The 13,843-nt window shown below is 35.4% G+C and overlaps 1 protein-coding gene across 1 annotated transcript in view; it reads left to right on the top strand.

Annotated features, from left to right (window-relative positions):
• The window catches only part of LOC149077660 (spliceosome associated factor 3, U4/U6 recycling protein-like), a 48,152-nt gene extending 35,417 nt beyond the window's left edge, over positions 1-12,735 (top strand). The window contains exons 15-23 of the mRNA XM_089245225.1: positions 2,213-2,329; positions 2,512-2,695; positions 4,267-4,409; positions 5,555-5,638; positions 5,811-5,927; positions 6,057-6,146; positions 6,644-6,727; positions 7,449-7,621; positions 12,284-12,735. Of these exons, the coding sequence (XP_089101351.1) occupies positions 2,213-2,329; positions 2,512-2,695; positions 4,267-4,409; positions 5,555-5,638; positions 5,811-5,927; positions 6,057-6,146; positions 6,644-6,727; positions 7,449-7,621; positions 12,284-12,482 (1,191 nt within the window). The 3' untranslated portion in view covers positions 12,483-12,735. The remainder of the gene's footprint in view (positions 1-2,212; positions 2,330-2,511; positions 2,696-4,266; positions 4,410-5,554; positions 5,639-5,810; positions 5,928-6,056; positions 6,147-6,643; positions 6,728-7,448; positions 7,622-12,283) is intronic.
• Positions 12,736-13,843: the final 1,108 nt, after the last annotated feature.

Genomic DNA, 13,843 nt, shown 5'->3' with positions numbered 1-13,843 from the left:
ATGCCCCACAGCAGTGCTTCTAAGCTTATATTGTTACTGGTATCTTTTCCAGTTCGAAATCAATGGAACTGTCTGGAAATCTATCTATACTTAGAATAAGACAACCATAATATTCTTTATGGACATTGTATAATATTTTATCGTGTATATATTGTTTATAATTTTTGTGATTTATTTAATTGGGTTGCTGTATTTTTGAAATATATGACATCCATATTTGTTATGGGCATCTTTTTCTCAGCTACATCGGTGGGCATTTTGTCTGTTGTGGCATTGTATTTGTACTATTGTGCTTTTATTGGTCTCACAGCTTTCACATCGTCATGACGTTCACATTAGGGAAAACACCCATGGAGGGCATCTGTGGTTATTTCCGTTGAGTAGCCATAAAAAAAAGTATTGGTGATCGCATTTAAGCAACTGGCAAAGATGCGACATTGTTTACTTAGCGTTTATTGGCAATCATTCATCAGGGGGATGACCTTGGTTGCAGAAATTCCTGCATTATTGTATTCCATTAACGCCCATGCCGTAAACACAATAAGTTTTTCATCAGCTTTGCATTTCGAGGTTTTTTAATTGTTTCTTCTTATTAAATATGTCGTCAGAAAGAAAATATGAAACTACTTTGGGGGGGGGGGTTGGATTTTTAGATTTCCAAAAAAAAATATTGAATTTTTTTTTATCGGCCTATGAGCGGGGGGGGGGGGGGGGTACCCACATCTCTGGATTTCTGGATTCCAAAAGTTGGCATGTATTTTGTGCTGCTCTCAGCCTGCAATTTATTAACTACACAAAGAAAATTTTTTAGGCACTGATACCACTTTTTTAGTTTCCATGGTGACTAGGAACCTGGGAGCTCAGTCCTGCTTTACATGTAATATGAACTCTAACAAACCGCCAGTGCAACAAAGCATTAAATGAATAATTTTTAAAAAAATTAACAAATTTAAAAAATTTCTAAATTGATGGGTTTTTTTTTCATAGAAAGTGCTAATTTATACAAATACACAAATACAAATACAATGCCACAACAGGCAAATTGCCCAACGAGGTGGCTGACTTAAGAACATCATGGATCCCCAAGCCATTTTTTGGAGGCCCTACCTACTACTACTACACCACACATGCACCCCGCCCACACACCCCGTCTTCCCCTGCGGAACCCCCCAACTAATCAGTACATGCGGGAATGTTCGTGTACATGTAGTGAAACCTGGCGTGAAGTTTTTGTTGTTTCTCTGTAATGCTTGTTATGTGTAGTGCTGCCATCTGCCACAAGTTTTTCTAACTACGAGTGAAGTGTTATGATTGAATGATTTATCGTTGTAGGACTGTTGCTCTCTGTGGCGAGACTTTTTAACGGGGAGATCGGCTCGCATTTGCGCCTTGAAGTTGGGAACCACAGAAAACCAACTTCAGCCGACCACCACTGTGGGGTTCGAACCCGGATCCTCGCATCGCGAGTCCGTCACTATAACCACTCGACCACCACAGCGGCACCATATAAATACAAAGGCTACAACAGGTAAAATGTCCAATGAGGTAGCTGAAAAAAGATGCCAATAAAAAATTAGGGTGCCAAATATAACCAAAATACAGTAACCCCTAGCTGCCAAGTCTCCTGGATTTTCCGAGAGTCTCCTGAATTTTAGCTTCATCTCTCGACCTCCCGAAATGTTCTTAAATCTCCCGAATTCTTACGAAAATCACAAAAAATCCCTAATTGTCCGTAAAAATTCCCTACTTCATTTAAAAAGAATCTCCGCTTCTAAAAACAATCCCTAAGGAATTTCTAGAGGGGCAAAAAGTCTTTTGCCTCATTCGCGTAGAATGTTTGTTCACATCGCTTCTGATTGAACACAATATAAATTTTTTTACATCAACATTGAAGGTTTGGCCTCCAATTTCACTTATTTTTTGCTTAGGGATTTATTCACAAGGGTTTAAATTCCATGTATGTAAAATCCTTATTTTATTTTACTTCAATTTTTGAGTAGGGATTTTATTCCCTACATTTTAACTGTTATGAGTGGAAAATCCCTATTATATCTATTACAGATCCCCCCGGAAATCTCCCTAATTTTCATTTTCAAAAGTTGGCAGCTATGCAGTAACCCAATATAAAAGCATGTAGCATGAATTCTTAATTTTATTTTTTCATACAAATTTATTGCAATGTTTACGAAGGAGTATTTTTTTTTTATCTCAGAGAGCTGAAAAAGAAGCAGAAAAGCATCAGCAAGAAGTAGACCGAAAAGCTAAGGCAAAGGCTGATAAGAAGGCTGCCAAGCTTGCATCATTTAAGGAATCACATTCTTCATCTAGAGTAAGATTTTGTTACACACAAAACATGCATTATGAAAGTCTGGAAATTTTCACCTCCAAAATGAAATAAAATGCAATATAATGAGGAATATGATTATAATCATATTCCTCATTATATTGCATTTTATTTCATTTTTATACATCATTATTTAAATTTTTTTTAAAATGTTGTTTCTTTATTAGGCAAAGAAGTCTACCCACCTGTCAGAAAATGAGGGTGTCAAAATGGACTCAGATGGTTTTAAAATACCATTTGCCCCATCTAGAATATCATCGGAAAAAAGAGAGTCTTTTCAAGTGCCAAAACAAACCATGAAACGTTCTGCTGATCAACCACTACAAAGAGAAGACAGTAAAAAACCAAAAGGTACTTACTCTGAATTATTTTCAAGTTTCAGACTTTGGTTGTTAGTAATTTCTTTAGTAATTACCATTGGTTGGAATAGGTATATTCATAACTATCTCAAATTCGAATTCTTCGACATTCATTGGTATGAAGCAGCTTAACCAAACTTTTACTGCTACAAAGCTAAGCTGAAGAAAATCTCAGCAACGGAAAAGTTCAGCAACAGAGTTCTATCATCCATGTAGCTTAACCTTCCAGGTCCCTGAATCATTAAACATTAATATTCAAAGTTTCATGTGTTGTTGTGGGAGAATTATATATTGCATCACCACTTAGTTGATTTTTTTTGCAAATTCACCAGCACATTATGAAACCATAGATACTGTTGTGTAATATGGAAGGTAGTAAGGAAAGTCCCTTGGCCACATTTTACTGGCAAACTGTTGATCCTAGAGACATATTTTCAATTAGAAAAAGTATCCAAGTAATATGTAGACCTCAGGTACATCATTCATATTGCAAGTGGATAGTGTAATTATTGAATAATAAAAATTAACTTTTATACAGACATCCTATCCTCAAAATCCCAATTCAAAAGCTGTTGCCCTGTCTTTCTTGAGGCCAACAAAAAAAAATTCACTTTTCTAAATGCAATATTTGTTGAAATATTTGAATTTGAAAATCTCTGAGAAAAGTTGGAAAACAACAGCTTAATAAGCTATGGCAATAGACCTGAGTTGTGCTCGGTTTGAAAAAAAAAAAAAAAAAAAGCTTAATAAGCTTGCCGCTGTGGTGGTCGAGTGGTCATAGTGACGGACTCGCATTGCAGGCACCCGGGTTCGAGCCCCACCGTCGCTACCGTAGTGGTCGGCTGAAGTTTGTTTTCTGTGGTTCCCAACTTCGAGGCGCAAATGCGAGCCGATCTCCCCGTTAAAAAAGTCTCACCACAGAAAGCAACAGTCCTACAAACAGTACAAATATTCAGTCACTACAGATCACTCACTTCACTTCTGAGATATAGATGGCAGTACTGAAAAATCATACACAACACTAGATACGCACTCAGACTGTTAGGTACACACACTTACATTTCTGGCACAACAACATGGAACCTTTTTGTTGACTCAGGAAAAACTAGTCAACTTTCCAATGTGGTTTTACAGAGCAGGGTGTCCGTATAAAAAGTTCAATTCTTTTTTATTTCAAAATAGCTATGCAACCCTTTGCAATGTGAATGATGTATCTGAGATGTTCACATTATTTGGATACTTTTTCTAATTTAAATTGGTATGCCTTTAGAATCAAAGGTTTGCCAGTAAAATGCAGCCAAGGAACTTTCCTTACCACCCTGTATATTGGTGATATATGTATTGTAATAAAATAAAGAAAAAAGTACTTGTGCTTAACTGTCAGATTTCCATAGAAACTCACAAAGAAAATACTAAAATCTCATAGCATTAGTTAGTTGAATCTCAAACCTAGTTATATGTTGTAGTGTCCATAAGTATTACTTTGTAATAAATATTCTTTTCTGTTTTAACTGTGCATTATTTCTTCAGCATAAAGTTCTAAGTGTTAAGTTCATTTTATAGAAGAACCAGAAGGAACTGAAGAAACTAAACGCAATCATAGTCAGACTGTACAGCATGATCCATTGAAGGATGAGAGAACTGTATTCCTTAGCAACCTTGCTTATACTACGGACGAAGATGAAATAAGAGAAACATTTTGTCAGGTAAAATTATATATAACTGGTTCTTTGCTGAAAATGTTAGTCTTATTCTAGATAGACAAAACTAGATTCATTCATAAACATGAACCAATTTTAGATATAAAATCACTATTTTTTATAGTACCATGATGTCTAATATATGCACGTACAATAAATCAAATGGGTATATGAGATAAAAATAAAACATATACAAATAAATTTACATTTTTGATTGAACAAGAGGCTCAAAAATGTATTTTTTCACTCACTGTTGGGCTAAGAATATCCATAGAAATTATTATTAAATTTAATCTAAACTTCATTTGGGGGATTTTGTATTATTATCAATTAACTACATAAAAATGTCAGTGACTAATTCTAACACATCTCGTAAAGAAAGAGATTACCTTTTGTGTGAAGAAAAACATAGATATACTCAAAATATAGTGAAAATGACAGCTATAAACATTTCAGAACTATATGAAGTTCCTTCTTCTGTAGCATGAAAATCAAAAGAAGCAAAAAAATAATCTCTTATAGTGTAGGTTACACGTTTGTGGTTTTTTTTTCACACTATTAGAGGAACTTTATATAATTCCAAAACAGTATAGCTGCCACTCCCACTGTATTTTGGGGTATTATTTGCATTGTTTTTCCTTCTATGTATCTCATATAGATTGATTCAAGTCAAGATAATGGTCATTACTGTGTGCAATCTTATGACTAAGCTATTGTGTAAAAGCTGTTTTAAGGCTATTTTTTTATCTTGTTGTGATCTCTTAATGTTCCTTCTCTTTGAAAAAATCTCAAAAAATTTTCATGTTTTTGTCTTAATTTTTTCCCTCTTTTGAGAAATCTAGATGGTTTGTCTTTGAGTTAATTTCTTTTGACATATTTTTTAAAAAGGTTTGTTTTAATGTGGGACAATTTTTTTTCCCACATAAATCTCATATTTCAATATTAAATTCAGCTTGCATGAATGATATAAATTGCACCATTACCAGCATTAAAGTACCATTTATGTAAAATATTTTACCAATGTAGAATATTATCATAGCAACATACATTTTTAGAAAAGTTTTGTATTTGTAATAATATTTTTATTTTATGTGGAGATTTTTTTTCCTTTTGTGATATTAAATTCAGTTGCATTGTATTTTTATGTAAAGGTGGGACCTGTAGAAGAAGTGCGCCTTGTTCGGGACTACAAAGGAAGGTCCAAAGGATATTGTTACGTTGTTTACTCCAACAAGGTGAGTCAAATATGAAATTTAAGCTGAATCATTTCTACTGAAAGTTATTTCATTATTATTTTAATCATGTTTTGTCAGCTTTTCTTAATAGTTTGTTGATTGATATTACAGTTGAAGCAGTTTCCCAGTATATCTATATGCATAGATTTTGTATTTTTTGTTTTGTTGTCAGGTTGATGCTGTAAATGCATTGAAGAAAGATCGTTCAAAGTTAAGTGGTAGACCAGTTTTTGTTTCTCCTTGCCATGATAAGAAAAAATCTGGTTCTTCACTCCAGCAAAAGTTCAAGGTTATATTATGATTTATGTATATATATGTTACAGTATGAAACATTCAAATATTTTAAATTTTTTGAAAAAGTTTTTTTAAGTATTTTTGCAAATTAAATTACGTATTTTTTTTTTACATTTATCATCAGTTCGGAACAGGGCTGGAAAAAAACAAATTGTTTGTTAAGGGTCTTCCAAGCAGCTCCACTGAAGATGATTTGAAAGAAATTTTCAAGCAGGTAAAGTTTTATGGCCTAAAAATAGATTTCTAGATGAATTACTGAATAAGTTAGTAAAATGAACTGTATACTATAATTATTGCTGGAGTACCTAACAACCTTGCGTAAAACTGTCGTATATGGATGCATGCTCAAGTATACACTGTGTAACAAAATCTGTAAGAATCACAAGCCTGATTTTTTTAAAGGCATTTAACCACCTGAAATTATAATTATTTAAAACTTTCTACCTTGTCAGTTAAACAAATCAAAATTTTTGTTTTTCTACCGTAATGATTTGCTTCCCTTCATGACTCAATAATCAAAGCATCATTTGAACATTGAGCTTATTGAGAACTTAAAATCTACTTCCAAAAAATTTTGGAGAGATTATTTTTATTTGTAATATAAAACAAATATATGGGAAAATAAATTTTTATTAACGTTATATTTTTATGAACTTGACTTATTTAACCTGGGCGAAAAGAAACTGTTCAATTTTATTTCTTTTATTTCAGTATGGAAAATTGAAAGAAGTCAGAATAGTAACTTATCGAAATGGGCATTCCAAAGGCATTGCATATATTGAATATGAATGTGAGGTAACCATGATTTCTCTTACCATGCTTTGTCATTTTCATCTCTTAATTCCAGCTTTTCATACTCAGTGTAGTTACATAATGTTACGTATTGTTTCTTCTAATATAACTTTCAAAAACTGGTATATCCATTCCATCCAGCTTCTCTGAGTCTCCAAATTTTGTCTGTGATGAAATTTTTGTTCCTACGGTTTTATGTGATTTTAGGCAGAGATATGTATTTCTGATGCTAACTTTCACATGATCCTGTCAGGGCTAAGACTTAAATATAGTAATTACTACATTTCTACCAATTTTAAACAGTTCCGATCAGTGTTTGAAAATACGCATCTAGATGTGTGATTCACGTATATCAATTCAATTTATTCCTTCAAACGTTGAGGAGTGAAAATATTCCAAATTTCAGTCACATTTTTTTCTAATAAGAAAAAAAAATCTTTTTAAAAAAAATCCCCCTCTTTTTTTCTTTTTTTACAAAAGCCACCTTAAAATTTTGAAGAGGAATGAAGTTACACTTCACTTCTTTTTCTTCAATTCTTTTACTTTGGATAACACTGGTTACAATATCTCTCGCTAGCAAAATGCTTCTTCCTTTTTTTTCTTTCAAATCAAGTACTTGAAGGATCTCATGAGACTAAAAAATACAACAATGACTTTGATGTTGTTCTTCTAAGAAAATCTAAGTTAAAAGTAATGAACAATTAATTTTTTTTATTTTATTCAGGCAGATGCTACTACAGCTTTAGTGAAAACAGATGGTTCCCAAGTAGGTGAGCACACCATTTCTGTGGCCATCAGCAACCCACCAGTGCGGAAACCAAAGTCAGATCAGATGCAAAGTAGTGTCACCGTGTCCACTTTACTTGGTGGTGGTGGGAGCTCATCGGGTGCTGGACCGTAAGTTTTACTTTAAATCATTACATATGAGAAATGTTTTGAAAGTAAGTTTTGTCTTAGTTTTTCAGAGGCCAGCTTTATCACAAAGATAGACATACAACTTTAGAATACAATGTAATTTTTTAGTGTTTTTTTTTACATATTCGTCAGGGTACTGATGTATTTGTAGCATGTCCCAAACAACTGGAAGAAAATTTTCTTAAAAACTCTTGTAAAAGAATTCTTGGCAGGTTTGAGTCTCTGCATTGCTGTCAAAGCAACATCCAAACAATACTGATCATTGATGTCACAACCATTTGACTAGACACTTCATCGCCACCACTGTAGATGCTTTGTAAACAGCTATGGATATCTTTCAAACAGGTCCCCCCCTCCCCCGCATTTCCACTGCCTTCTTATCTCTCTTTACACTCTGCTCATGCACCAGGGTTGGACAAATCTCCAAAAATTTACAGACCTGGTCGGACACACGACTTGCATATGTCCAAAAAATACTCATGAATATTTCCGGATTCACTCATTTCATTGTAAATATCATTTCTCATTGTTAAAAAGAGTGCACAAATAGCTTCATATAATAGTTATTCACATAATCTTATTTTAAAAAAATAATAATGATGCACACACAAAATTTGTAATATGAATCATAGTTTCCCAACCTTTTTGTTCCACTGCCCCCTTCAAATTTTTTTTCTTCTCATTGTTCCCCAATGCAATCCAACCTGTAGGTTATACAAATACAAATACAACGCCACAACAGGCAAAATGCCCAACGAGGCGGCTGATAAAAAGATGCCCATAAAAATATGGTTGTCATATGTTTCAAAAATACAGCAACCCAATTAAAAATGCAATTAACACAAATTACAAACAATATATACACATGATAAAATATTATACAATGCCCATAAAGAATACTTATGGTTGTCTTATTCTAAGAATGGATAGCTTCTCGATTTACCCCAACATGTTTATCGTATTTCTTTTTAAACGTGTCAATTGTGTTACAATTTACTACCTCCGGGGGTAAGCTATTCCATTTATTAACAACCCTATTGGAGAAAAATTCCCTGCGACACCATAACCTTGCATTGTCCCTCACCAATCGATACTGGTGTCCCCTTGTAAAAGCAGTCGATTGGCGGTGTACTAAAAGTTCATGGTCCATCCTATCCATCCCATTGAAAATTTTGAACACTTCGATCATATCTCCTCGACACCTGCGTTCATCCAATGTAAACATATTCAAAAAATGAGGTCTTTCTTCATAACTCAAGCCCTGTGTGCCAATAAGGACACGCGTAGCTCTTCTCTGCACCCCTTCAACCAAGTCTATGTCCCTCTGTAGGTATGGTCTCCAAAACCTTACAGCATACTCCAGTCCAGGACGAACTAAGCCTCGAAAAAGCGGAAGAATGACTTTAGGAGAACGCGAAGAGACCTTTTTGAAAATGAGACCAAGCATTCTATTCGATTTTTTGACAACCGCTGAACAGTGTTCAGAAAACTTAAGTCGCTCGTCAATGAGAATTCCCAAATCGGTGACTCTAGTTGCATCCGGGATAGTGACACCATTCAACTCGTAAGGGAACCGTGGGTTGTTCGAACCAAAATGAGCGACCATGCACTTATCTACGCTAAACGTCATGCTCCATTCATTTGCCCATGCTGCAATCTTGTTTAAGTTGGTCTGGAGCAACTCCCTATCGCTTTCATTCCCGATTACCCTCATTAGCTTCACATCATCTGCGAATTTGCTAGTAATTCCATCGATACCCTGATCGAGTTTATCGATAAAAAGTGAAAAAAGTATGGGGCCAAGGACACTTCCCTGAGGAACTCCACTTGTGACGTCTGTCCAACCAGAGAATTCCCCGTTCACCATAACTCGTTGCGACCTGTCTCTTAACCACGATTCTATCCAATTCAGCAAGTTGCCCCCTATTCCAATCTCGTGTAAACGCTTCAAGAGTTTGCCATGTTGGACCCGATCGAATGCCTTCTGGAAATCAAGGTAAACAACGTCGACATTTTTGCTCTTACCCAAAGCCTTAGTCACGTAATCATAGAAGCAAAGGAGGTTAGTTACACATGACTTCCCCTTCCTGAACCCATGCTGATTATCCGACAATACATTATTCTCGTCTATCCACTTCACAAACTGCCTTTTGATGATAATTTCCAAAATTTTCGAGAGGGAGCTCGTCAAACTCACTGGACGATAATTAGACACCACTTCTCTACTACCCTTCTTAAATATCGGAACAACGTTAGCCAGTTTCCAATCTCTCGGGACGATACCCTCAGCAACACTACTCCTGTATATCTGTGCGACTGGCCCCAACAATTCATTAGCACCTTCCCTGAGAACCCTGGGATAGATATCATCTGGTCCTGGTGCTTTGCTTGCACATACATTTCTTAGAAGATTTAGGACCTCCACGTCTTCCACTTGAATATCGTTGAGCGTTTTATTACCCCATGCAACACCCGTATATCGAATATCATTATCTCCATTAAAAACCGACGCGAAAAAGTCATTGAAAGCACTACACATGCCTACATTGCTCTCTACTTTTGAGCCTCCTATCGAGAGGGGGCCAACTGTCCCCTTACATCCATTATTGACGTATCGAAAAAATGATTTTGGGTCAGAGCCAATGTTATCTGCCAACCTAGATTCAACTTGCTTTTTACTATCCCTTATCGCTTTCTTCAACAGTCTTCTTTTATCAGTAAACAATGATAGGTCACCTCGTCCACTTTTATACTCTCTGAATGCTCTTTTCTTTTCAAGATAAAGGTTCCGCACGCTATCCGTGAACCATAGAGGGTGTGATGTACAAACACGCTTTTTTCGAACAAAGGGTATGACGTCGTGCAAAACAGAGGACAGCTTCGTACTAAATTCTTCCCATTGACTTACCACCCCTACTGATTCCAACCGGTCTTTGAAAACTTCCGCTAACCTTCTTCGCAAAACATCAAAGTTAGTTCTCCGAAAACAAGGAACCAATCTTTTGTTATCAACCTTACCCGAGGAAAAGTTACAGAGAAATCTGACGATACGATGATCACTGGAAGAAAACTCTTCCCCCACCGAAACATGTTCAACTAGATCCTCAGAACTAGTAAGAACTAAATCCAAAATAGTAGTACCCCTAGTGGCTTCTGATACATGCTGATACAAAAAATTTTCGAGCACCAACTTAAGAAAGTCTCTTTCATACTGATTTCCAGATGAAAGGTTCTCCCAATCAATACCCGGGTAATTGAAATCCCCTAGTATGAGAACCCTCTTTCGCTTACACATGTAGGAAATTTCATCATGCATTTTGGCGATATAGTTTTGATCCCTATTCGGTGGATTGTAACAAACCCCAACAATAAGCTTATGACGTCTTTTGTTCTCAAGTTCAACCCATATGGTTTCAATATCACTTCTCTGCACGTTACACTCTCTAGCCTTCAAACATGATTTCACGTATATCAACACTCCACCCCCTTTCCTATCAGATCTATTTCTCAAAAAAGTATCGTATCCGGAGATGTGTAAGAAAGATTCATCCCCATCGCTTGCCCAAGATTCTGTAATGGCTATAAGATCCAAGTCCTCCACAACTATCATAGTTTCTAAAAAATCTTTCTTGTTACCCAAGCTCCTGGCATTTATTAACACACATTTTAATTTGCCCGGTGGTTTGTTGTCAATCGAGAAGCCATCCAAGTCAGAGGTGGGTAATTCCCCGTCAGTACTGTTGTGATTATCATTAACTAACCCGCATTCCCAACTACGTGGTCTGGGAGTAAAAAACCTGACCTATACTAAACCCATAGCTTCTGCTGCCCCTCTGGACTTATTTTGCACATTGGGAAACACTGATATAAATCATTATCTGAATAAGTCTTATCACTATTGTGACTGTTGATAAGTTGAAAACCAGTAGTTTTTCCTAATCATATTTGTCTTACTGCCGCTTTTTCAGAAATTCTTTTTAGATTTAAAGTAAAATTTATCAATTTTTGGACTGTCGATCGTGATCCCCATAAAAATTAGTGCTGTCACCAATTGAAAATCAAAATCAGTTAATTATAATTTTCCGTGCTGTTGGTGTCTGAAAAGAAGTTGGTGAGTTAGTTACTGTTGTTGTAGTGAGTCTTAAAATAACTGATCTTGCATCACCACTGATAATCAAAACACAAAAAAAAATTTTAATTTTTTTCTGTTTTTTTTTTACGTGCTTGTGTCAGACATGTGGTTGAAAGAAATATATGCCTGGGAAGAATTTTTACGTTCCCCAGACATGTCGGACAATAGATTTGTCCAACCCTGTCATGCACCCCTTTGTGTCTAGCATTAGTCTTGATCTTTCTGTTGTGCATTCAAGATAGTCTAAAAGTTTTCTTTTTTGACTAATTGGTCATTCCCTTTTAAAATTGTCTCTATAAAAAACTTGCTTTTGGAACATTATGCATAGATTTAAGCCTTCCCCCCCCCCCTCCCTTCGTATAGTGCTTGTAAATGGGAAAAACAATTTTGTTTGCATTTATTCTCAATTATTCTACATGGGGAAAAACAGAGTTTTTTAGATTTTGTTTCTCAATCTAAACTGTATTTTAAACTTCTTTTGAATATTAAAGAAAAATTATATTTTTTTTAAGGCGGGGCAAAGGAAGGACACAATTATCTCTCATACCGCGAGCACTTCAGAGACCTTCACAACCATCAAAATCAGCTGGCAGTGCACAGAATACTAGCAAGACTGTCCAGAATGGTGATTCAAATGGTACAGACACCTCTAAAAAAGAAGAAAAGTTGAGCAATGCGGATTTCAGAAGCATGTTGCTCAAGAAATCATGATTCATCTTAAACATTTGAATGGTGTAGCGGATGCAAAGGCAGAATTTACGGTTTGGGGTGTGAGAAAGGGGTTGTGGATGTGTGTATGTGTTTCTCGACTGTTTCATAATATGTTTTCTTATGAAACTGCAACCCTTTCCTAATTGTTATCCATCATTTGTTCATTCTCTGTAAAATATATATAATATATATTCATCTGAGATGCTTCAAAGCTCGATAGTTGCCTAATAAAAATAAACTTTGGTTTTGTTAATCGTCTGTCTTTAGTTTTTTGGTCCTTGAACTCAATCCACATTTCTTCTGCAGGGTAACCTAAATATGTATATATATATATTGAGCCAATGACTTACTGTGATTTCCCGTGTGTAATCTGCTCATTTAAGTTTTGTCATTTTGAGAAGAAAAAAAATCTATATAATCTACATGTCCGAATTTCATTCAACAATGAAATCTTAAGGAATAGAATACGATGTTGGTCACGTTTGTGTAAAACAAAAATGTTGAACCCTCTATTCACCTCCATACAGGATCTATAAAATATTTATAAAAATATTTATTCCTATTCCAGTCTCAGAAAAAAAAAGCTGCAGGTAATACACAGCAATATATATGCCATATTGGGGTATTCAGATGTATTTTCGATGTACAAATCCCCAGATTATACATAGGAAAATTAGATACATTAGTTGTTTATAATGTTAGTCACTTATTATTTCAGTGGTATATTTTGGGAAAAATTTACTTTTTTTATTGGAAGGGGAGATTTTTGGAATTGAGTTACTAACACAGGAACCCTCATTGATGAGTAGCTTAGATTTTTTGATTATTGTTTTACAATGGTCAAAACAGTAAACAGAATGATAGATTTTATACTTAACCCTCTGTCAGGTAATATATCAAACTAATTTATCATGTGGCAAACACATTTAGAAAAACCTTTTGTTTTGTACAAAGTTTTATCGAAAGATGTCTTTCCCCGTTATTACTATGAAGGTTTCGACAGCTGGCTAATGTGAAGATGAATCCAGGAAAGAGAAAATTGAATCACCTTTGCAGGGGAATCCTCATGTCCTCTCACTTGCCGGGTGAGCGCCCTAGACTACTATACCGGCCACTAGACTTTCTTTCCCAGCATAGTAATAGCAGAGAGTGACATCATCTTCAAATGAGTCGCCATGTGGTGGCAGTGTCCGCAATGTGAGCTTTGGCCTAAGTTAGGTCTGGCTGTACATGTTCAACTTGCACAAGCTCTAAGAAAAGAGGATGTACTCTAGTGGATTAGGGTGCTCACCTGGCAAGTGAGAAGACATGGGTTTGATTCCCCACAAAGGTCATTGAAATTACTTTCCTGGATTTATCTT

Source organism: Pholcus phalangioides, unplaced genomic scaffold, assembly GCF_987345545.1.
Source record: "Pholcus phalangioides strain wild (caught in Gottingen) unplaced genomic scaffold, Ppha-v1.0 ptg000015l_1, whole genome shotgun sequence".
In the NCBI taxonomy this organism is placed as follows: domain Eukaryota; kingdom Metazoa; phylum Arthropoda; class Arachnida; order Araneae; family Pholcidae; genus Pholcus; species Pholcus phalangioides.
Note: the sequence above shows the minus strand (reverse complement) of the source record. Positions and strands in the feature narration are given on the sequence as shown.